At 44.9% G+C, this 23,356-nt stretch overlaps 1 protein-coding gene across 3 annotated transcripts; it reads right to left on the bottom strand.

Annotated features, from left to right (window-relative positions):
- Window positions 1–544: 544 nt before the first annotated feature.
- LOC110538240 (integrator complex subunit 1) lies at window positions 545–22,461 on the bottom strand. 3 transcript variants are annotated; one of them, XM_090193314.1, is made up of 48 exons: window positions 21,549–22,461; window positions 21,033–21,114; window positions 20,651–20,935; window positions 20,341–20,537; window positions 20,114–20,251; window positions 19,850–20,015; window positions 18,341–18,446; window positions 18,027–18,213; window positions 17,673–17,818; window positions 17,233–17,374; window positions 14,792–14,968; window positions 14,519–14,627; window positions 14,330–14,450; window positions 14,114–14,191; window positions 13,779–13,960; window positions 13,558–13,654; window positions 13,371–13,462; window positions 13,204–13,264; window positions 12,902–13,099; window positions 12,552–12,681; window positions 12,293–12,467; window positions 11,973–12,127; window positions 11,698–11,877; window positions 11,459–11,563; window positions 11,078–11,245; window positions 10,775–10,886; window positions 10,510–10,668; window positions 10,235–10,381; window positions 9,952–10,050; window positions 9,399–9,520; window positions 8,850–9,107; window positions 8,498–8,657; window positions 6,583–6,714; window positions 5,854–6,034; window positions 5,484–5,613; window positions 5,285–5,400; window positions 5,073–5,160; window positions 4,664–4,935; window positions 3,400–3,529; window positions 3,156–3,289; window positions 2,774–2,966; window positions 2,352–2,479; window positions 2,105–2,211; window positions 1,804–1,917; window positions 1,637–1,707; window positions 1,432–1,523; window positions 1,079–1,188; window positions 545–912 (listed from the first exon to the last, which is right to left on the bottom strand). In XM_090193314.1, exons 2-48 carry the CDS (start codon window positions 21,085–21,087, stop codon window positions 797–799), a joined length of 6,621 nt encoding a protein of 2,206 aa, XP_090049440.1. In that variant the 5' UTR covers window positions 21,088–21,114; window positions 21,549–22,461; the 3' UTR covers window positions 545–796. The 3 variants fall into 3 exon arrangements, with proteins under 3 accessions (XP_090049440.1, XP_021480610.3, XP_021480611.3); XM_021624935.3 differs by having other exon boundaries at window positions 11,973–12,122; window positions 12,295–12,467; window positions 21,549–21,592; XM_021624936.3 differs by having other exon boundaries at window positions 5,484–5,610; window positions 11,973–12,122; window positions 12,295–12,467; window positions 21,549–21,586.
- Window positions 22,462–23,356: the final 895 nt, after the last annotated feature.

The following is a 23,356-nucleotide window of genomic DNA, read 5'->3' as shown; positions in this document are numbered from 1 at the left end:
CTCCATCGCGAGGGTTTCTGATGAAGTCAGTGACACTGGGCAAAACAACTCACACTTTCATGGCAAATTGGTTTCCATCGCATGCCTTTAATTTGTCTTCTACACCCCAGTGAAAAGAGTACATAACTATGACAGCCATTTCAAACATGATCTGGCTCAGAGAATGCATGGGATGAAATATGAAGGCACCAGGGTCTTGCTCCATTAACTGTTGCTCCGGTTCTCTTGTTTGAGGTGGTGAAACATTGATGCCCAAAAGCAATAATTAGTTCTGCTGAAATTCCAAAGATTGTGCTCCACAATTTCAGCTGGTAACTGACTTCTCTTTTAAATGTTTAAACATGCAGCACAGACACCATTTTAGTCTGAACTCTGAGGTTAGAAGCAACAGAAAAGACATGTCATATGGCACCGTGGTTTTATGTGATGTTATTCCTATTATACGAGAGACAAAAATCCATCATTTCAAAAGTTTCCATTTCTGACAGTGGTTGATAGATAGTGCTTCTATTATTTTTTTTAAATAATGAATACGGGCTACCACTGCAAAACAAGCATGAGTGACTTTATTATTATTTTTTTTTTTACAATAGTCATTATCACCATCTTTTGAATACTTCGATATTACCGTTGAATCAAATAATCAGTTCGTATCAATCCATAAATCCTGATGAAATGACCAAATGGATAAAAAGAACAGAGCAGTTGTGTATGACACGAGTCTAAATCTACAGTACAAAAACGTTACGGTGACACTGCCTCCCGTCAGAGGAGAAGGACTTGTACCTCCGGGTCCTCATGTTGTTGCCTCCATGTGCAGGACCTTCATGGACTCAGAGATCATAGAGCTGGTGTCAATCTGCCCATAGATCCCCACCAAGAAGGCCTTGTGGAGTAAGATGTCTGCATGCTCTGAGAAGAAAAGCACAATGAAGCAAAACAAAAAAACATGTTTGAGCGTGAATCCTTATACATCTTTAAAACACAGAACAGTTTACTTTCCAACTTGCGAGTTTAGAGCCATAATAAAGACCAAGCACAGAAGCTGTGTAGTGCTGAGAAGATAGGACAATCATACCTTGACAGAGCAGCACGTATTCTGGCAGGTTCCTAAGCGCCGTCTGCACCACGTCAAAGTTCCCGCTGCCCATACAGTACATGAAGGTGGGCAGGAAGTCTGCTGCAGTGCTGCAGCACCACCGAAAAAAAAAAATCTTAGGACACACAACTTTAAGGACACACAACTTTAAGGAAACATTGTTTTACATGAAAGACAACACCTTACAGGTATCACTACAGCAACATTTGCAGCTAAACATTCCTAGACAACGCATCGATAAATTAATATCCAGCCAGACGACTGGCGCGCTCGCTCTCTCGATTCCTATAAAAATAAGCAGAGAAATCCTAGTGTCAGCATTCTGATCTTACCACGGGTTGTTCTGGATGCAGCGCAGGGCCAGGCTGAAGGCCATGTTACGACACAACTCCTCAGTAGAAGTCATCAGTCTCTGCAGGTCATTCTGAGGGCAGCGAAGGAAATGAAAACCTGTTTACTTACAGAGTGGTGCAGCAGAGTGTGTGTTGGGGGATTATTTGTTCATAATAAAGGTGTGTTATTAGAAGGCGAACTTACAGTGAAGTACTGGATGATCTCAGGATTCCTCTTGGACTTGTCCTCCACCTCGGTCAGAACTTCCAGCACGTCTGAAACACAGTGGGGAGCAAAATGTTGGTAAAGTTCAGCAAAATCCCTGAAGTTACGTGTTAAACTGACCCGAGAGTGTATTATACGTTAATGACCTTCGATGGCTTCTCCCCTGGAGATCTTCTTCAGGTACTTGGTCATGTCAGCTGCAGTCAGTGGAACGGAGGCCGAGATACTGACCATGGGCAGGGAACCAGAGGACGACTCATCTGATCGGAGGAAACCCAGAGACATGTCAAAAACACAGCATTTAGCGAGATGGTTGATTCGTATGCATCTGTACGCAGTCAAAATGTGTCATTCATATATTATACATGTTTTCATTTGCCAAATTGCTGATGTGTTCACTTATGTTTTTTCATTCAAGGCAAAGTTCTCACGAGTGGATAAGCTTACCATCTCTGTCCTCTGCAGAGCTGTCAGAGGAGCCAGTCTTCACAGGCAGGGTGAGGCCAGCCAGCAGGGATTTGAGCAGCACGTCAGGGTGCTCTGACGAGAGCCCCCTAGTGGGACAAACAGAGAAAAACAAGTCACTCCTTCGTTGCTCCACACAATGTAAAATAACAACTAACATTAATGCAATTGTGTTGCCAATCCGAATGTCTCAATAATCATTTTTTTTAAACCCAGTTCAATGACTTACTGTAGGATATCGGAATGCTTCTGTAGATAGGGAATGGCTGTTGCTGCATCGTGGGTAATATACTTCTGAATGAACTGCACATATTTACTGAAGACGGCCAACGGATGCATACGAGGTCTCCTGAGGTTCTGCAGGGAATATGGACCACAACATTATTAACTCCATGATCAATAAGATAGTTATTTTAATGCACAAAGCAGTTGACCTTGTAGAAATACTACTGTTCTGTGAAAGGACATTAGATCTAGTCAAGATATCCAGCCAACCACAGCTGTAGCAGTGGCAACAATCTATTCTTTCTCCACCTATGAGAAGTCAAATAACTCTGAAACGCTAAAAAGAAAAACACAAGCAAATGTCACCAAACCAAATGGAAAACCCTGAGGCTGATCTGTGAGTGCGTTCCGTGTTCATTCCCTCACCTGCAGGATCTTCATGAAGGAGAGCAGGCAGTCCTGCAGCGCCCTCTGGTGTTCATTGTGGAACACTAATGGCTGCAGCAGCTCCAGGATGGCCAGCACGTTGCTGAAGAATGTCAGGTGGTTCTGGCTCCGGAACTCCTGGAAGTTGAGGTGGATGCGTCCGTGGAGAAGCGCTCCGATCATTGGCAAGTGTCTGGAAAGTTAAGAAAGGTAAGCTGTGATCATTCTCCAGACGTTCCACCTTACTACAGCAAAGGTGAGAACAAAAACATTGACAAGGTGGTTTTAAATAGTGTCTGTGATCGTAGCTATGGAGCTACAATCTACCATAAGAGGTGCATGAATTCATATATCCTATGTTTGTAATGAACATGGTGTTCACCTGAGGAGGAGGACAGGGTGGGACACAGCCAGCTTCCTGCAGGCCAGGTTAGCGTCTGACATCCGGTTCTCAGCCGACTTTGTGTCTCCCGTATCGCCTAGCAACGTGACCAGACGGTGAACCAGGACGTCGTGCTGAGAGGGAGGGATCACACATCAGTCCTTAAGACCTCTGACGGCTTCTGTGCCAGCCAACGGCTTTGAGAAACAGTTAAGCGACTGAGCCAGCTGAAGGTCTTCTCTACCTTGCATGTGGTGCCGTCGGCAGCCCCCTCGCTGCTCAGGGTGGCGTCAGGTAAGGTCACGTGCTGGATGACCTCTGGGAAGTGCAGGTAGAGCTGGAGCAGGAGGTTCTGGCACCGCTTACTCATCACACTAAGGAACACACAATGGCGTCAGCTAGCACACATCAGACAACAGTTTCCACACAGCAGACAGTCACAATGGTCTCCTACTACAATGCTCTCGTCTGATGTAGGCCTGGTTAGTTGGCTCATGCATGTCCGACCGTCTACGAATCAACAGGATTTGTATTCACAGGTCATCACTGGCGGTGTTTTCCAGAAACAGCAACAACCTTGACCAAGAGTCAGATTCCACTGTGTCTTCAACAACCATCATGTAATTGGAATAAACACCAGCTAATCTAGCGATGAGCCTTAAAAGAAGAGGCTTTAAAGAGAATGCCTATCACACAGGGAAGTGTTTATCCCACACAAGGCCAAACACAAGTCTGCTTTGTAAGATGGGTTTTAAGCAACCCATGTTTTCAGTCGCAACTATTTGTACAAGACAGCTTAGCTGTGCATAAAAATATTGTAATTGGATAGATAATTTTGCTGCTTGACCTTGGCCAGAGTTTCCCCATTAAAATTGGTTTAATAACCAGATGCAGACTCATGAAAGAAGGTTTGGCTTCCACAAAGAGAAGTTGCACCCTGATCTCTGACAGGCAGCTAAGTCGGAGCAGGAATCCACAACACAGGCAGCACGTTTAGAGCTGCAGCCCTAATCCTCTTGGCTTTATTATAATACACTGAGCTTTTAAAGAGATCACAGAACACACGACTTCTGGTCGTTTTAATTTCACACCAATAGACCTAATTATCGCCTTTCCCCTGGTCCACACAGCGTTGTGTCTGACAGAACATTCAGTCTGTGAATTTCATCTGTTCCGTCTGGGGGTAATCTAGTGATATGGCCCCAAGTTTATCAGCTCAGTTTAAAAGAGGCCAAAGACCAAGTTCAATACTGGGGCTAATTAGGGAGGGTGAAAAATATGTCTAACTAAATGAACTGTGGGCACTTTAGTGAACCTTATGAGACCAAAATATTATGGAGTGTCATGTCTGCTGTTGCTGAAGGAACAGATGGGGTATTGAGAAAGAGAGGGCGTCTCTGTCTAAAGTAGATCACATAGCAAACAGATCACCCTGTAAATAGTATTAAACTCCCATTGGACAAGCCTGACTAAGTATGTCAGTCCGAGAGCCAACAACCCACCCATACCTGTCTCCCCATTTCTTTGTGCAGTTGATGAGGTATTCCGAGACTTTCTTCACTCTCACCAGGTCGCCATGGCAACAGCTGTGGAGCAGGGGCAGCCGTGACTGGATGAGGGAGCAGGAGGTTTGGTCCAGGGTGCTCTTGGCCTTGTCGGGGGCGTTGGCAGGGGGCGAGGAGTCGCCGCGGCTGTTGAGCTCAGACTCTGACATGATGAGGTCCACCAGACTGATAAGCTCCTCCGGGTTCAAACGCAGGACAAACGTATCTGTCTGTTTCTGGAGAGAGGGAGAGAGCACAAGAGAGAGGTGTTGGAAGCAGTCAGGCTGAGGGGGAATAGTGCTCTTTGATTTGTGTCATGTGAGTGGATTAATTGAAGTCATTATTTGAGGGCTAGACTAGTGTACCGTGCTACCTGTGGGGTCTTCTGGTCCCGGCCCTGCCAGATACGAGGGATGTGACTGCAGGCCCACAGGAAGTCCAGAGCAGAAGATGGGTCCAGTCTGGAGAACAGCATACACAACACCACTACAGAATATTACAATACAACTTTCACTATTTGGGAAACACTGTCAGTGTGACTACTACTGCTGAAGGTAATGATTTGGGATTGATATATTGTCTGACCGCTGGTCTTGCTGCTTGCTGAGAAGAGCACTGATGCACTGATGAAGAGTTGTCCAGTTGGACTGATGGGTCAGCAATGCCAAAAGGTATGGTCTGTAGGAGGGAGTTCCTTTACCCTGGAATAAATCACATGAAGTAAGGTGGTGAAGTACACACACACACACACACACACACACACACACACACACGCTGAGATTACCTTGTTGAGAGCAAAGAGCAGCTTACGCTGAAGGTCTGGACACACAGATGTGACCTCAGGGTCAAGAAGTCCCAGCCAATCAACAAGCAGCCCTGAGCTGGACCCAGTCTTTGTCACCTCGGAGCTGCTGCTGAAAGGGAATTGAATAGATCGACAGGCTCAAGGTCAGGCTACATGAATGATGAATCTATACAATCCCTCAGTCAAACAAAGTACTGATTATTAAACATACAACAGTAATATGTCTAAGGCATTACAAAACACATAAGATGCCAATGCCACAGTTAACCAGATTTGTATGTTGTTGTTTGACTAAGGGCAAAAAGACAGGTCTTAAATGATTTAGGCGTGATAGAATTTACATGCTTACTTGTTTGTATCCACCTCCATTTTCACAGCTTGCTCTTCAGTCTCCTGGAGAAGCAGCGCTATCACCATGGCAACAGGGCCTGCGGTGGTAGAGCCGGTCCCCGTCTCTGTTCCAATAGTCATTAGCAAGGCCAGCAGTTCCTCCAAATATGGAGACTTCCCCTCCACTAGCCCCTGTAACACTGGGAACAACAAACAAACAGTACTGAGTGTTAAGTGATGTGATGGTTGTGCCATTCCCTCAGCTACGGTGGAACATTCAGAAGTAAAAAAAAACAAAAAAACAACCTGGCCATGATGCTGAGCTCAGGAGAAATCTTGTGATTCAGAGGAAAAATAAAACATTGTAGGGGCAAGTCAAAAACCACACACCAAAACTATGAACTACCAACTACCATTATCGCATTTCTGCGTAACCTAGATCACCAGCTTGGCCGCAACCAGTTTAAAGTCAAAACATCCTTCATCTGGGCTTGATGGAGAGCTGAGCCCACATTGGACATAAACAAACTGGAAGCTGCTGGTCTGGTTTGGTTTCAGAGAAGAGCTTATAAACTCATAAAGGAACAGGTCAACAAAGGAAAAACAGAGACTCAGACGCGGCAATGAAACAAACAGATCTGGGGAAATTGAGTAACATCAGCCACCACATCCAAACTGGAGCAGAAATAGTGAGGATAGTTGATGTTCTAGGTTGAGAGAGAGTGAACGACGCACTAAAGTACCATACCTTTGCCTATCAGTTCCGGCTCTGCATTACATCTCTCCCCTGCCTTCAGTGTGGCGATTATAGCCCTCACGGCCACCTCGGAGTCCCTCTGATAAGCCAGGGCCTCAGCCAGGTGGAGGAAGCCTGTACGAACTGCAGAGGATAGGCATAAATCAGTTATCATCACACTGTTAACAGTCGATTACCTGACCATCTGTGACTAGGCCCAAGTATGTGTGTCTGTTTCATAATTATATACAGTTGAAGTCGGAAGTTTACATACACTTAGGTTGGAGTCATTAAAACTCGTTTTTCAACCACTCCACAAAATTCTTGTTAACCAACTATAGTTTTGGCAAGTCGGTGAGGACATCTACTTTGTGCATGACACAAGTAATTTTTCCAACAATTGTTTACAGACAGATTATTTCACTGTATCACAATTCCAGTGGGTCAGATGTTTACATACACTAAGTTGACTGTGCCTTTAAGCAGCTTGGAAAATTCCAGACAATTATGTCATGGCTTTAGAAGCTTCTGATAGGCTAATTGACATAATTTGAGTCAATTGGAGGTGTACCTGTGGATGTATTTCAAGGCCTACCTTCAAACTCAGTGCCTCTTTGCTTGACATCATGGGAAAATCAAAAGAAATCAGCCAAGACCTCATAAAAAAATATTGTAGACCTCCGCAAGTCTGGTTCATCCTTGGGAGCAATGTCCAAATGCCTGAAGGTACCACGTTCATCTGTACAAACAATAGTACGCAAGTATAAACACCATGGGACCACGCAGCCGTCATACCGCTCAGGAAGGAGACGCATTCGGTCTCCTAGAGATGAACCTACTTTAGTGCGACAAGTGCAAATCAATCTCAGACCAACAGCAAAGGACCATGTGAAGATGCTGGAGGAAACAGGTACAAAAGTATCTATATCCACAGTAAAACGAGTCCTATATCGACATAACCTGAAAGGGCCCTCAGCAAGGAAGAAGCCACTGCTCCAAAACCACCATAAAAAAGCCAGACTACGGTTTGCAACTGCACATGGGGACAAATATCGTACTTTTTGGAGAAATGTCCTCTGGTCTGATGAAACAAAAATACAACTGTTTGGCCATAATGACCATCGTAATGTTTGGAGGAAAAAGGGGGAGGCTTGCAAGCCGAAGAACACCATCCCAACCGTGAAGCACGGGGGTGGCAGCATCATGTTGTAAGGGGTGCTTTGCTGAAGGAGGGACTGGTGCACTTCACAAAATAGATGGCATCATGAGGTATGAAAGGTATGTGGATATATTGAAGCAACATCTCAAGACATCAGTCAGGAAGTTAAAGCTTGGTCACAAATGGGTCTTCCAAATGGACAATGACCCCAAGCATACTTCCAAAGTTGTGGAAAAATGGCTTAAGGACAACAAAGTCAAGGTATTGGAGTGGCCATCACAAAGCCCTGACATCAATCCTATAGACAATTTGTGGGCAGAACTGAAAAAGCGTGTGTGAGCAAGGAGGCCTTACAACCCTGACTCAGTTACACAAGCTGTCAGGGGGAATGGGTCAAAATTCACCCAACTTATTGTGGGAAGCTTGTGGAAGGCTACCTGAGACGTTTGACCCAAGTTAAACAATTTAAAGGCAATGCTACCAAACACTAATTGAGTGTATGTAAACTTCTGACCCACTGGGAATGTGATGAAAGAAATTAAAGCTGAATTAATTCATTCTCTCTACTATTTCACATTCTTAAAATAAAGTGGTGATCCTAACTGACCTAAGGCAGGGAATGTCTACTATGATTAAATGTCAGGATTTGTGAAAAAAATGAGTTTAAATGTATTTGGCTAAGGTGTATGTAAACTTCCGACTTCAACTGTATATGTGCAATGGGGTATAATTTTGTACGCAGCCAAGGACATGATAAGGACCACCCACCATCAGTGAGCCGGTGCTTCTGGGAATACTGTCCAGCGAAGGACTTGAGCAAGGCCCGCAGCGGCCCCGCCTCCACGGCCGGGTTCTCCAACCATGTCATCATCTCCATGACAGCCTTGAAGAAGAGAGAGGAGAAGGCCACGTCCTGCAACACCAGCCGCTGAGTAGAAGAGATGGAGGAAGACCGAGAGAAGGAGAAAAATACAACCCAATACATTCACATCTGTTTGGTGTAATGACAGACATGCATGTATTCTGTCGTAGTGGTGACTGATGAAACACATACATAGGCTACAGAGAGAGACAGAGATTCAGCACTGTCTAGAAGGACAGCAGAGTAAATCAATCATACCTGGTAGAGATGCAGCTGGCGCAGCATGGGGCAGGACAGGGCGTGGCTGCGGTTCATGGCCATGACGAGGGCCCCGGCGTGGGCAGAGCTGAGCAGGGCAGCCAGGGCCTGTAGGAGACGCACTGACACCCCATCCTGCTGGGGGTGCCCCCCCTGTCTGGCACGCACCAGCTCTTGGGCCAGAGCCTGCTGCAGGGCCAGGGAGAGGGGCCGGGTAGGGGGGCTGGGCCTGCGGTGGTCCACCTTCAGAGGGAACATCTGTGGAGACAAAGGCAGAAGTATTAGACCCTCAGTCAGCACTCTGAAAAACAGGTGGTAGGTCTGACTATAGTACTACCCAAACAACTCTGTCAGCTAGGATAATCAATCACTTTACTGTAGGCTACTTGTGCAGTTATGATTAAAAAAGCCTTGTGTGTCTGTTTTATCAAACTACAAGAAAATGGTTGATGAAATCGGAGAGAAAAAATGATTTGCTCCATAAACTTCAAAAAGACTTCAGACAGGTATTAATGTGTCATCAATCTCCAGGCAGAGATATATTCCTACCTGAAGCAACATGCCGGTGAGGTCATCCTCAGGCCCAATCACTGGGATCTGATTGGCTCTCATCTTCAAGGAGCCACTAGGAGTTTCCACAGTAACTTTGGCTCTGTTCACCTCAGTACTATCTGTAAGGTTAAACGTCATAGTCTTCGGTTATTTACCGGTATGGACCCAAAATACCAAAACTGTGTTTATACTGGGCTGTTCCAAAACATTTATAATAAAGGTAACACAGAGAGGCATAAACAAATGTAATCACGTCGTAGCAGTAAGAGACTGTATGGGGTGGCAGGTAGCCTGGCGGGTAGGAGTGTTGGGACAGTAACCGAAAGGTTGCTGGATCGAATCCCGAGCTGACAAGGTACAAATCTATCGTTCTGCCCCTGAACTAGGCAGTTAACCCACTGTTCCCCGGGTGCCGAAGACGTGGATGTCGATTAAGGCAGCCCCCCACACCACTCTGATTCAGAAGGGTTGGGTTAAATGCGGAAGACACATTTTAGTTGAATGCATTCAGTAGTACCACTGACTAAATATTCCCCTTTCCCTGACTGACCTCTGCGAGGAGGGAGAGAGGAGCTGAGCAACCCGTGGAAAGTGTGCCCCCCTGTGGCGCCTCGCTCATGCTGCACCTCCACCAGATGAGCCATGTAGTCTGTAGCACAGGACATGCAGAAACATCAGGAATAGAGAACATACCGTCAGCGCTAAATAGTCAGATTTATGCACAGAATCTTCAGGAATAAATCCTATGAGCACTAGCTACATAACTGATGGAAACATTATCCACGTGGCATAGATATAGTGTAGTAGGATAGTTTGTGGTCAAGTTCTCTCACTCTTGTCCATGATGTTCTGTTCCAGTGTCTGTGAGTCGTGGGATACAGCCTGGTCCAGGTACTGCAGCAGCTTACTCATACTGGACACAGGGATGCCAAATGACTGGACAAACAGCAGCAGCTGCTGGGGCTCCAGATCCTGCAGCGCTGCAGAGGACAGACATTGTATCATAAATGGCAGAATTATATTTTTTATACACGGTCGTATTTTACTCTGTTAGACCTACACCATATACCCTTCTACCTGCATGCATTTAATGTGTTTGGACTTGTACCTGCATCCACCAATCGTGAAACCTCTGACCGGATCATCCTCAGCTTCAACCAATCAGGTAGCAGCAGGGCCTCCTCGGAGGTGTCCACCAGGAAGGCGGTGGGGAGGGGTTTCTTGTCGGGGAACCAGATGTCCAGGAGGTTGAAGAAGTCACTCTCCTCTGAGAACAGAGACACATGAATCATACTATACACTGAAAACCCAGACTGAGGTACAGTAGACAAGCCATGTTTGTAACAACAAGTGTGGTATTCAGAGATACATACCTTTGGGTGGCCCGAGCGTCAGGAGAATGACCATGGCATGGACCACCAGAATGTGCATGGTGGCTGTCTCCCCTGTGGTCCAACGCAGAAACACCTGGTCCTGAGATTCTGACTATAGAGTTCAATAGTCAAAGGAGTAATGTAATTTCAGTGACAACTGTATTGACAGCAAGCACCTCTAGTTGAAATGATCGCTAAGGGTCTACCAATATGAAACCATCAGTCTGAAACCATCTTCCATTTAGATGTAGAAAATGTGAGGTTACCCCCCCACCCCCTCCCGTGTAATGGTCCAATCCTCACCCAGCTGTAGAGGTCCTCTCCCTCCTTGGTCTTCCTCATCCTCCTGATGTAGCTCGAGAAGATGGAGATGAGGGCTGAGAGCACAGCGTCTGACTCGGGCCGGCAGGAGTACTTGGAGAACAGGCTGTTCATGATGGTGGAGCGCTCGACAATCAGACGGGCCACATCCTAGAGGATCCCAAATCAAACCCACCTCAGTATCTAACTATGAAGGCAATACAGGGTCGTGTTCAGTAGGGAAGAAAACGTTTTGAAACTACCTGAACTTGTTCAATAAGAACACAGACTTTAGTTGTCTTTTTGCTACGGGGTGCTCGACTGAACACATAACCCAGGTAAATAATTGGAGGTATGACTGAGGATAAGAGGTGTCAGGGCTACCAGAGCGAGGTCATTGTGAGACGCCTGCTCCTCCACTGGTGCATGCTGGGACAGGTAGATGAGGTAGGCGCTGATGGTCTGTGGGTCTGTCTCCATGTGGATGGCCTGGGGAAGAACAGAAACACAACACACATTCTTACCACATCCCTTCAGTGAAAAAAACTGTCAGCTACAACCTGACAATGAGGCTAAATACGGTTCACATTGGTACGAATGATCTAGACCAGTTCCCTACTGACCTGCTGCAGAGCTGTGGAGGTCATGCCCCGGACGCTGTCGAACAGGGGCAGCTTGGGGAGGTCCTGCAGGAGCCACTCGTATCCTGGCAGGAGCTCAGCATCTCTAGAGTCCTCCTCCATGGGCTGGTCCCTCTCCTCTCCATCCTTCAGACCCCCCTCAGTCAGCACCAGAGACAGACCCTGAACAACAGCAGAACAACCAAAGTAGATGAATACATCTCCTCAGCAAATCAATGAAACACTCATATTAGCGTGTCCTGTCTCTTATAATGCACCTTCATAGCCAGGACTCTTGACGCCACCTGAGAAGAGCTGAGGCGGCGCAGGAAGTAGTCCAACACCTCACACGTGGTCTGTTCGTCAGCTTTAGGACCCAACAGCAGATCCTGCAGCCGTCCAAGGAGCTGCCGCTGCTTTTGTTGCCTCTGGTGTAGCGAGAGAGACAAGAGAAAAAAAATAGCATTTGTTGTTTTGTGTGGATTAAACAAAACATGACAAGTGTATCCGTTGAGATGCTGGAGTCAGGGATTTCTCTGACCACAAAAGCTATTCAGAACAAACTAAAAATATGACAGCTGTTAAGAAACGCCGGCATACTTGTCTTTTCTTGGCTCTCTGCTCTCTCCTTCCTCGTCATCCTCGATGGGCAAGTTGTCATCTGCAGCATCGTGAAGCAGGAATTCACACAGGCACTGCACAGGCAGCACGTCTAAGGACCCCTCACTGGACTGCACCAGGTCAGCCAGCCAGGGCATTGACTGAGAGGAGGCCTGTGGAAAACATAGAACACAGTTGTAGAGTTCCTTCCAGAGAGAATACTTTCTATTGGCAAGAGAGGATGTGCTCTTGTTTACCTGTCTCTGGATGATGTTGAGCAGGAAGTCAGGGTTGCGAGAGCGACAGAGGAGGTGACCCAGGCGAAGGGACTGGTTAAGGCTCTTCACCTGCTCCTGGACTGCGGGTGGGGGTTTGCGAGGGGGGCCCCTAGAAAAAAGAAACAAGTAAGATTACCACTTATTATCAAATGAATGAAAACGGGCCAGTTTCCCAGACCCAGCTTAAGCCTAGTTGTGGCCTTAGAAGACCATCCAATGGAGATTCTACCATGTAGTATACTTTTTTTTAGTCTAGGACTAGACTTAATCTGTGTCTAGGAAGAGTCCCTAAAAGTAGTCGACAAGGTGCAGGTATTAAGGAGTATTACTGTGGGTCCAGACTGGTGAGCTGGGACAGCAGCAGGCTGTTGCTCTCTGTGATGGTCTGCTTGGTGGAGGCAGCCGCCAGGTGGCTCTCGAAGGCCAGGATCTCCTGCTTCTCTCTCTGGGACACCTGCAGCTCCCTGTTGATCATCTCGGTCTTGGTCTCCTCATCGGCCACCGTACATGGAGGATAGGAGTAGTTACTGCCAAGCAGGAAAAAGGGGGAGGAGAAAGATGAGCTTCGCTGAGTAGTTAGTCTGGTATGTGTTGGGTTTAAACAGATAAACGTTTCATACATGTGACTTACTTTGTCATGACCATCTCCATGAGCATTTTCAGTGTGGGATAGCCGTCCCAGGCAGCCAAGCCTGGAGAGAAATACATGGTTGATTGTAACAAAAGGTCAAACTTGTGTCTAAGGTTCTAATATATATACACTGATGATTTGTAGGGAAACCTGATTGAGACTCATACCTATTTGCTGTGGATTGAAAGCGGCCACCACAAGTAGCAGGAGCCACGCTTTCCAGTAGAGTGTGGCTATCGCCAGGTTCGGAGGAGTATAGCTTGAAAAATATCAAACGTGTTATTTACAGAAAACAAACATCAACTCAAAGCTGGCTGGCAAGTTGATTAATTACACTAAAAGAGAGCAGCATACCCCGCAGGAAGCTGAATGTTCTCTGGGTGGTGGTAGGTGCACAGGTTCAGCACTGCGTCAATCAGTTGGATCCGCTCCACTCTCAACACATCCAGATCTACAAAAGCAAAACCAGGAAACAAGCGAAATATCCCTCTTGATGTAAAGCCAAATAAATAAAGTTCCCTCAATGTCATCTCTTTTCATGAAAATGTTAACTACTGTAAGTAATCTCTGCTTACCCATTGCTGTTGCAGATGTTGTACCATCAGACTGGACCCCGGCTGCCCTCTTCACCAGGTGGTCCGCCAGCTCCATGGCGTCGGCCGGGCCCAGGGGCAGGTCACGGGACAGTCCGATGACCAGGATACGCATCAGAGTGTCCTCCAGCAGAGGCACTTCAGAGCACAGCCGCAGGAAGAAACTGCCGGAGGTAAAACATTTAAGTGATGTCAACGGAGCAGGGACAGACAGCAGGGACAGACAGCAGGGACAGACAGCAGGGACAGACAGCAGGGACAGACAGACAGCCATAAATAAAACTCATCTAAAACAAAGGTTGGGTAGAGATGCTCACTTTCTGTCGCTCTCAGGGGGCCAGTTATCCCACTTGTAGTAGGTCTCTGGTTGCTCTGTGAAAAGCACCTTGTGAAGACTGGGGAAAAGAAACAAGTATATTTTCATTACATGGGTAGAATTTTATCTTAAGTAACTATTGTAGGATGTTAATTAACTCCTCCTATGTTTATCTTTTTGAACAATCAAAGTGGCACGAAAACTCCCAAACACATACCAGTGTATGTAGTCCTTGGATGGCACTTTGGCAATAGTGGGAACAACAGTGTGAAGCCACCACACAGCATCCCTCTGAATGGCAGCGATATTATTCTGAAAGGATCTCAGACCATCCAGATCTGAAACAGACAAAAGGGATGTTCAAAATGCCCACATCGACGACAACCACAGAACTACAAACACTTACTCTTCTTCTCTCCTTTGTCCCACGCAACGCCAGCCTCCTTGACCTGAGCTGTGATGCCCAGCATCATGGAGCACGTGAGCAGGTCTGTCACCTGGATCACAAAGCGTTCCTGTGGAAAACAGACAGAGAGCATGAGCTCAGATCCAAAGAGAACACAGAAGTTATTCATCGATGAAGAGGCACAGAAGAGCATGTAACTAGGTAGGGGGTGAGTTATTTAATGGTACAGGAGACAGGGACAAGGTGGGAGTAATATAAAGATCATGAGCTCACTTTGAACTCCATGTCGACGTAGGTGGCCTCCTTCCTTTCCTGCATCAGACCCAGGCAGAAGGACTGGAAGTTGATCTCGTGCTTGGTCTGTTTGATGATCTCTCTCAGCAAGGCTCGAGAGGCACGCAGGTAATCATCCTTATTGGTCAGCAGGTCCTGGAACACCATGGCCAGGAACTAAGGAGAGGATCAGAAGGGAGAGGACAGCTTTAAGCGGTTTCTAAACAACATCTCCCTCATGTGTTTCAGTTATTAAAAATAAAGTAAAAGTGTGATCAATCTGAGAAAAAAAAACATGCACTTCAATCCAAAATCGGAATGTAGTGTACTAGTGTAGTGATCCTTCTCTAGTCCTGTATTAGAGGAAAGGTACAGCCGTGTGTAGCCCGGATTATACTGGTTTGAAGAATGCTAAGCATTTGGATCGCATGCTACAGGAGGAATGAGCAAAATCGTGACATAGACAAAAGATATTTAGGGAGACATCTTTTTCGAATAGCCTATTCCACTCAGGTGGAGCTGTGGCACAAAATAAATGTGTATTAGCCTTTCTGGCCATCTGTGTGTCTGTGAGCGGGCAGATGGAGCGAGTGACACACAGTCAACGAGCCATGCTGGCTGTGCTCTTGTTGCATCATGTGATGGGATGTAACTCATCATGGGCTCCAGAGGAACTCTGCTTTCCTCAGAACTGGATAATTACAAACTGATTTGCATATATTCCCCCATCTTCCTCTCTTATTAGGCCGTGGATACTTTATACGTTGTAGGTAGGTTGCACACACTGCATCATTTCTTTCATAAGCTTTCCTCTGCTGTAGCATACGTTTTTTGGACTCATCATTAGATTTTTCGATCTCAGTATTGTTCGCTCAATTTCACTCTGTGGCCTAAAATAAATCTGTGATTGAGAATAGCATAGACTCCCCACTTTCAGAATTATTCCCATTTACAAGCCGCAACTTTAGGACATTTAAATACTTTATTAGAATCGTTTGGAAAACAGTCTTCATAACTTTAATTGGACTTAATGCTTTATGATACTTTAATTAGTTGGTTCGCAACTTTTTTCCCCCAACCTCACATGCATGGATAATTTCTGTCTTTTAATTCTTTGCTCAACTGTAAGGTTTGTTCAAAATACTCATTTGATCTTTATATCTTGCTATTATTTTTTATCTCTCTGTGACGACCCTCCCACTCTGTCTGCCGTATTCTCTCTTTGTTCTTGTTTCCTTATTAGGATGCCGGTGGGCGGAGTTAGGAGGGTCGTCAGTTACATGGGAAACACCTGGGCCCGGTGTGTCCCAGGATAAATACACCACTTCCCCATTCATGGAAGAGACTCTCTCCATGCAGACACCTTTAAAGATTTTGTTGTGTATCTTGGTGGTTTTTGGTTGTTTGATTTGGCACCTTTCAACACCCTGCATTATCACATTCATGCAAGCAAAACACTCACTTACACTACTGATTACACACACCATTGCATATTGTACTTAGTTTACTTAATAAATATATGTTTTGTTACTCCTTATCTCCACGTTGTCTCCCTTTTGTTACGGGCTTTGAGCCAGTTCGTGACATCTCTCATTATTACCTTAGGCCTCCCCTGTTTGAGTTATTTAAAAGCAACTTAAAAACTTTGCGATCATGAAATAGCACGGCAAGAGAAAACTAGCAAGTCATTAATATCAAATGAAAATGTGGGCTTCTATAACAATAAGACACTGGAGTGTCCTCTATATAAATAGACTTTGGCTATTGGCCCAGATCATCCGACATTCGAGAGAGAGAAGAATATATATATTCTGACTGGATATTTTGTGCTGCTTTGGTCAGACTCTTACACCTCGATCACACCGACAGCATCATTGCGTTTTAGTACAACAGAAGTACATTCCTGGACCGCTGTGTTTGCCCTGCAGCATTGCATTGTAGAGGCAGTTGCAGTGCTTTCTGTGTGGTGCATACGTTGGATTTATCCAACGTATGCAAAAAAATTGTATGCATAGTGGGCTTGACAGAAATGGTAGTGGAAGGTGAATGTTTAACTTTTGTTGCACACGTATCCAGATGATGTACCATTTTGCGCAACGACACTGTTGGTGTGATCGAGGCGTTAGCTCTGTCTACACTGTTCTCTTGCTTTGTGTAGATAAAACATATTGATTGAAATAGGCTTTAGCAAATAGGAATATAGGCAATTTACTCAGAATGTCAATTGTTTGATATTGATTTTTCTACTTGTCCATTCGGACAACTAAAATCTAGATTCTGGTTGACAAACATTCCTTTTTTTATAATTTTTTTTATTTTTAAATTTGCCCCAGACAAGCCTTAATTTCGAGCACTGTGAACCACATATATTTACTTTCCCCACAGTAACAATTTTAAAAACTTTTCCTCAGCTGTCATGTCAGCATGGAATACTCCCTCACCTTAGGGGCCTGCTCTGGGCTGTGCTGGAGCAGTGTGTGAAGGACTTGCATGTTGTTGGGGTTCCTGGCATTGGACAGCTCGTTGAAGATCACCAGCTTCACCATAGTTCCCAGGTTGTCTTTGTGTGCATTCAGTAGCTCCCTGGTAATCAAAGGTCAAACAGCACAGTTAAGTGTATGAATAAAGCGCTCTGCACCAAGGCTTTTGAAATATAAATGGTCCATGTTGGATGTCCAGACTTACAAAATTGAACACAATCAGGTATGTTGATATGCAACAACTTGTTAGGGTTGAGGTTTGGATTGAACCAGGATGAGGACATGAAGCTAGGGTAAGGGTTTGTGGTTGAGGCCCCTGCGTACTTGGTTGAACATCTATAAACCATGTGTAGGGGACTATCCAAACTAAATCATATGGCCATAAGAGAAGACCTGCAGACCTGACACAGAGCATGTAGTGATTGAGGATGACTTTAGGTTTCAGACGGATCTTGATGAGGTTGGAGATCACCTCCATGTCGTCCGCTCCATGGGAGTTGCAGTTCATACAGAGAGACATGAGAAGGTCCTGAGCTGGACGGGTCAGCTGCAGACAAAAGGCTTCATTATACATAACAGAACACTAGTTCACTGTCAGATTCAATTTCATGCAAACAGATGCATTTACATGTTAGATTTGAGTTTGGAAGGCGATGGCTCTAATGTCCACTTTAGACCATAACTGCCAATGAAATGATGATTCCTGTTAACTAGTGATGGTGATGTGGGTAGCCGAGTGTTACTCCTCCTCTCACCTTTGGATTCTGCAGCCACATCTCTAGCCTCTGCACAGCCATAAGCCGCACCTCCTTGTAGCCACAGGTGGCAGTGAGCAGACGCAGCAGGTTACGGGACACATTGTCCATGGGCTGCCTGCGGTTCAACTGGTCCTTCAGGACATCTAGAACATAGTCCTCCACACTCTCAGACAGCTCCTCGTACCTACAATGAGTGAATGAACACAAACGGTCCAATAAACGGATCGGTCTAAGTAGAAGCAGACAGACAATACAGACAGGCAATCAATATGTTACTGCTACTGTATATGTAGTAGCCTTTGGCCAAATACCTTGGCATAACTTGTCCATCATCTTCAGGACTAAGTTTCTCCTCAGCAATCAGCAATTCAGTCTGGCTGTCATCCTCATCTGGGGTGGAGGGGTGAGGACTGCTCCCTGGAAAGTTGACATTCTAGTCATTTAGCAGACGCTCATATCCAGAGTGACTCAGAAGAGCAATTAAGGTTAAGTGCCTTGCTCAAGGGCAAAGACAGACTTTTCACCTAGTCGGCTTGGGGATTCGAACCAGCAACCTTTCGGTTACTGTCCCAACGCTCTTAACCGCTAGGCTACCGCCCAATGTTAAATGACGTAGTAATGATTAAGAGTCAAATCCAATGTCACAGGATTCACACCTGAACAAACCGGTAGGTACATACAGTTGAAGTCGGAAGTTTACATACACCTTAGCCAAATACATTTAAACTCAGTTTAACAACTCCTGACATTTAATCCTAGTAAAAAGTCCCTGTTTTCGGTCAGTTAGAATCACCACTTAATTTTAAGAATGCGAAATGTCAGAATAATAGTGAAGAGAAGGATTTATTCCAGCTTTTATTTCTTTCATCACGTTCTCAGTGGGTCAGAAGTTTACATACACTCAATTAGTATTTGGTAGCATTGCCTTTAAATTGTTTAACTTGGGTCAAATGTTTTGGGTAGCCTTCCACAAGCTTCCCACAATAAGTTGGGTGAATTTTGGCCCATTCCTCCTGACATAGCTGGTGTAACTGAGTCAGGGTTGTAAGGCCTCCTTGCTCACACACACTTTTTCAGTTCTGCCCACACATTTTCTATAGGACTGAAGTCAGGGCTTTGTGATGGCCACTCCAATACCTTGACTTTGTTGTCCTTAAGCCATTTTTCCACAACTTGGAAGTATACTTGGGATCATTGTCCTATTGGAAGACCCATTTGCAACCAAGCTTTAACTTCCTGACTGATGTCTTGAGATGTTGTTTCAATATATCCACATAATTTTCCTCCCTCATGATGCCATCTATTTTGTGAATTGCACCAGTCCCTCCTGCAGCAAAGCAAACCCACAACATGATGCTGCCACCCCCGTGCTTCACGGTTGGGATGTGTTCTTCGGCTTGCAAGCCTCCCCCTTTTTCCTCCAAATATAACGATGGTCATTAAGGCCAAACAATTCTATTTTTGTTTCATCAGACCAGAGGACATTTCTCCAAAAAGTACAAGCTTTGTCCCCATTTGCAGTTGCACACCGTAGTCTGGCTTTTTTATGGCGGTTTTGGAGCAGTGGCTTCTTCTTTGTTGAGCGGCCTTTCAAGTTATGTTGATATATGACTTGTTTTACTGTAGATATTGATATTTTTGTACCCGTTTTTTCCAGCATCTTCACATGGTCCTTTGCTGTACACAAAGTAGATGTCCTAACTGAATTGCCAAAACTATAGTTTGTTAACAAGAAATTTGTAGAGTGGTTGAAAAACAAGTTAATGACTCCAACTTAAGTGTATGTATGTAAACTTCCAACTGTACATACAGTACTATACCTGCACTGATATCTCCACCGGAGCGGCCAGTGTCAGTCTGCAACTGCAGCAGCATACTCTTTGGGGGCATTTTGGTACTGAAGGCAGTCTGGATATTGTCCACAAAATTCTTACAATGGGAACTGTCTACCCAAATTCGCTCCCCTAAAGAGTCCTCAATGTACACCTGAAAAGAACAAGAACATGTTAAAGAGCGCACAACAGTGGTAACAATGCAGCTAGAATACAAACAGAAATCCAATAGGAATGAGTAGTGATTCTCACTTTGACAAAGATCTCTGGCCAGTTCTCATCCTCCTCATAGGCTGCCATCAGCAGGTTGCAGGCTAGCACAGACACCAGACTGTTGCCCTTTGCTTTGAAGTTGATGGAGGCATCCCGGCGAAGGAGACTACACAAGGCCTGTCCGCAGACAGATAGAGAAAGTCATGAACCAATCTGTATAACAATGGTATGGAACTGATTGTAAAATGTTGGGTTCCAAATCTCACCTCAATAATGCCTTCAGTGGCGAAGAGATTGGGCTTAATCTTGGCCAGGAACATGAGGCTGAGGTATAGTGTTATGTCAGGTTTAGCCCGGTTCATCTTCAGCTGTTTGACAGCTCCACAGAGCACCCCTTCAATGCGATCATCATTTCCATCCTGCTCTGCATTCTCAATCTCATCCAGGAGCACTGCTGGGGGGACTGCAAGAGAACCATTGTGTTAGTAATATGCACAGTCACAGCACATCACAGACACAAGATTCACCACTACCTATTCCACTGAAAAACATATTTGAATTGAAACTGTTTCCTACCTTCTATGGGCACCACTGAGGGCTCCTTGATCGAAGGCGATATAGCCCTTTTGTCCACTGCTGCCACATCAGCCAGTCGTCCTAGGGCGCTGACAGGAGGGGTAGAGGAGATCTTGGGGCGCTTCACGAGGCCGGATAGGCCAGAGGAGGATGGAAGTGACGAGGAAGTCTCTCGTTTACGGTCAGTGGGTAAGGTGGACGCTGGCTTAAGGAGAACTGCAGGTGCTTTGGACTCTCCGCCACTCTTTGACCCCAATGCTATGAAATCTCCAGGAGGAGGGTGCCCTATTGGCAACATTTTGAAGAGAAACACTTGTAATATTATTGTATGTTTGACAAAAGTAAGATAAAGTGGGTGCACATAGCTAGATACTGTACATACCTGAGGGCTTTGCTGCACTAGGCCGCCTGATCGTTGTAGGCTTGGGACGATTCATTGTGTACACTCACTGCCAAATCATGTACTGTGTGGGTGCAGAGATTTCAACGTGAGACACATAGATAGCTAGTTAGCATAGCTACCTGGAAACTGGTCGGTAAATAATTATCTCATCTCAACATCGAGGCTGCTGATTTGTAAAGCATTTTTACATCACGATAACGGATTTATCCCCAAAAAGTGCCTAAAACCTTTGGCATTTGTCAAACTGAAAGGGCTAAGCAGCAGCTATTAGCTCGCTAACTAACGTTACTGTTATTGTGAAGCATTATAGACAGCGGCTACCTAAGGTTACCGGTATGTGAGTTAGCTAGTAACTAGCTACAAGCAATTACATCGGAAAAAGCTGGTTAGATAAACAACTACGTGTTAGTTCGTTTCCAACATGCATGGGTAATTATGACTGACTGTTGGAATTGCAAACTATTGAATATCAAAAAGAAATAGACCCGTTCTCACTTCCATGTTGTATTCCCGAACGGAAGTTCCCGCGTCTCGAACGGAAGTCCCGCCCGTGCAATGGTAAGCGTTGAAGAACATCAAATCAAATCAAAATGTATTTGTCACATACACATGGCAGATGTTAATGCGAGTGCAGCGAAATGCTTGTGCTTCTAGTTCCGACAATGCAGTAATAACCAACGAGTAATCTAGCTAACAATTCCAAAACTACTACCTTATACACACAAGTGTAAAGGGATAAAGAATATGTACATAAAGATATATGAATGAGTGATGGTACAGAGCGGCATAGGCAAGATGCAGTAGATGGTATCGAGTACAGTATATACATATGAGATGAGTATGTAAACAAAGTGGCATAGTTTAAAGTGGCTAGTGATACATGTATTACATAAAGATGCAGTAGATGATATAGAGTACAGTATATACGTATGCATATGAGATAAATAATGTAGGGTATGTAAACATTATATTAAGTAGCATTGTTTAAAGTGGCTAGTGATATATTTTACATCAATTCCCATCAATTCCCATTATTAAAGTGGCTAGAGTTGAGTCAGTGTGTTGGCAGCAGCCACTCAATGTTAGTGGTGGCTGTTTAACAGTCTGATGGCCTTGAGATAGAAGCTGTTTTTCAGTCTCTCGGTCTCAGCTTTGATGCACCTGTACTGACCTCGCCTTCTGGATGATAGCGGGGTGAACAGGCATTGGCTCGGGTGGTTGTTGTCCTTGATCTTTATGGCCTTCCTGTGACATCGGGTGGTGTAGGTGTCCTGGAGGGCAGGTAGTTTGCCCCCGGTGATGCGTTGTGCAGACCTCACTACCCTCTGGAGAGCCTTAAGGTTGTGGACGGAGCAGTTGCCGTACCAGGCAGTGATACAGCCCGACAGGATGCTCTCGATTGTGCATCTGTAGAAGTTTGTGAGTGCTTTTGGTGACAAGCCGAATTTCTTCAGCCTCGTGAGGTTGAAAAATGTGCTGGTACTGTGTAGATCACAAACTAAATGCAGATTAGGCTATAGGCTAATAAGGATAGAAACATCTGCATTGTGTTATTAATCAAAATGTATTTAGATATTTTTCATTAAAATCATGTATGACTAATGTTCCCATTGTAATTGTATTTATCCTATATGTAATTTCCCCAGTTTCACAAGTAGGCCTAGGCCAAGTGTAATAATGTCTGGCAGTGGGTGTTGTTATGGGTGGCACTATTTGCCTGAAAGCTTTGGAAAAGGAATAAGGTTTCCAAGAATCCTCACAATGATGTCAGGCATGGAAACATACATTACTGATTGTGCCAGACAAAGAAAACAGACCTGTCACCCAGAAAGGCACACACTGTAAAGCACATATTGGGGGAAAAAAAACATGTGCTTGTAATCTAGCCTTGTTAGTGAAAATGCTTTAGCTCTTGTATCTGGTTAAAGTTACTACTTATGAAAAACGGCATGGCAATTGTGCTCTCCTTTCATGTTACACATTCCATTTATCTGATGACACCATTATAGTGCATAACAAAGCCTTACTATTCCCAAACCAAAAGATGAGCCTTTTATCCTACATGCGACACTGTTACAGTATTCTCCATGCTATTACATCAGACATGTTTGACACTTTCTCTAATAGCAACAAACTAGCCTACATCTTATTCAGAGACTATATTGCTGAATACTAGTCTTTCATAGCAGACTACTAACACAAACTGAAACTGCTTCACCACATGTTTCCATAGCCCTGTAACCTGACAGTGTGTTACATAAAGTGTTTTTAATATTACACATATTTTGGACAAATCAGTGGAA

The sequence above is a fragment of the Oncorhynchus mykiss genome, chromosome 12 (assembly GCF_057628025.1).
Source record: "Oncorhynchus mykiss isolate SJ-2025 chromosome 12, ASM5762802v1, whole genome shotgun sequence".
NCBI lineage: Eukaryota > Metazoa > Chordata > Actinopteri > Salmoniformes > Salmonidae > Oncorhynchus > Oncorhynchus mykiss.
Note: the sequence above shows the minus strand (reverse complement) of the source record. Positions and strands in the feature narration are given on the sequence as shown.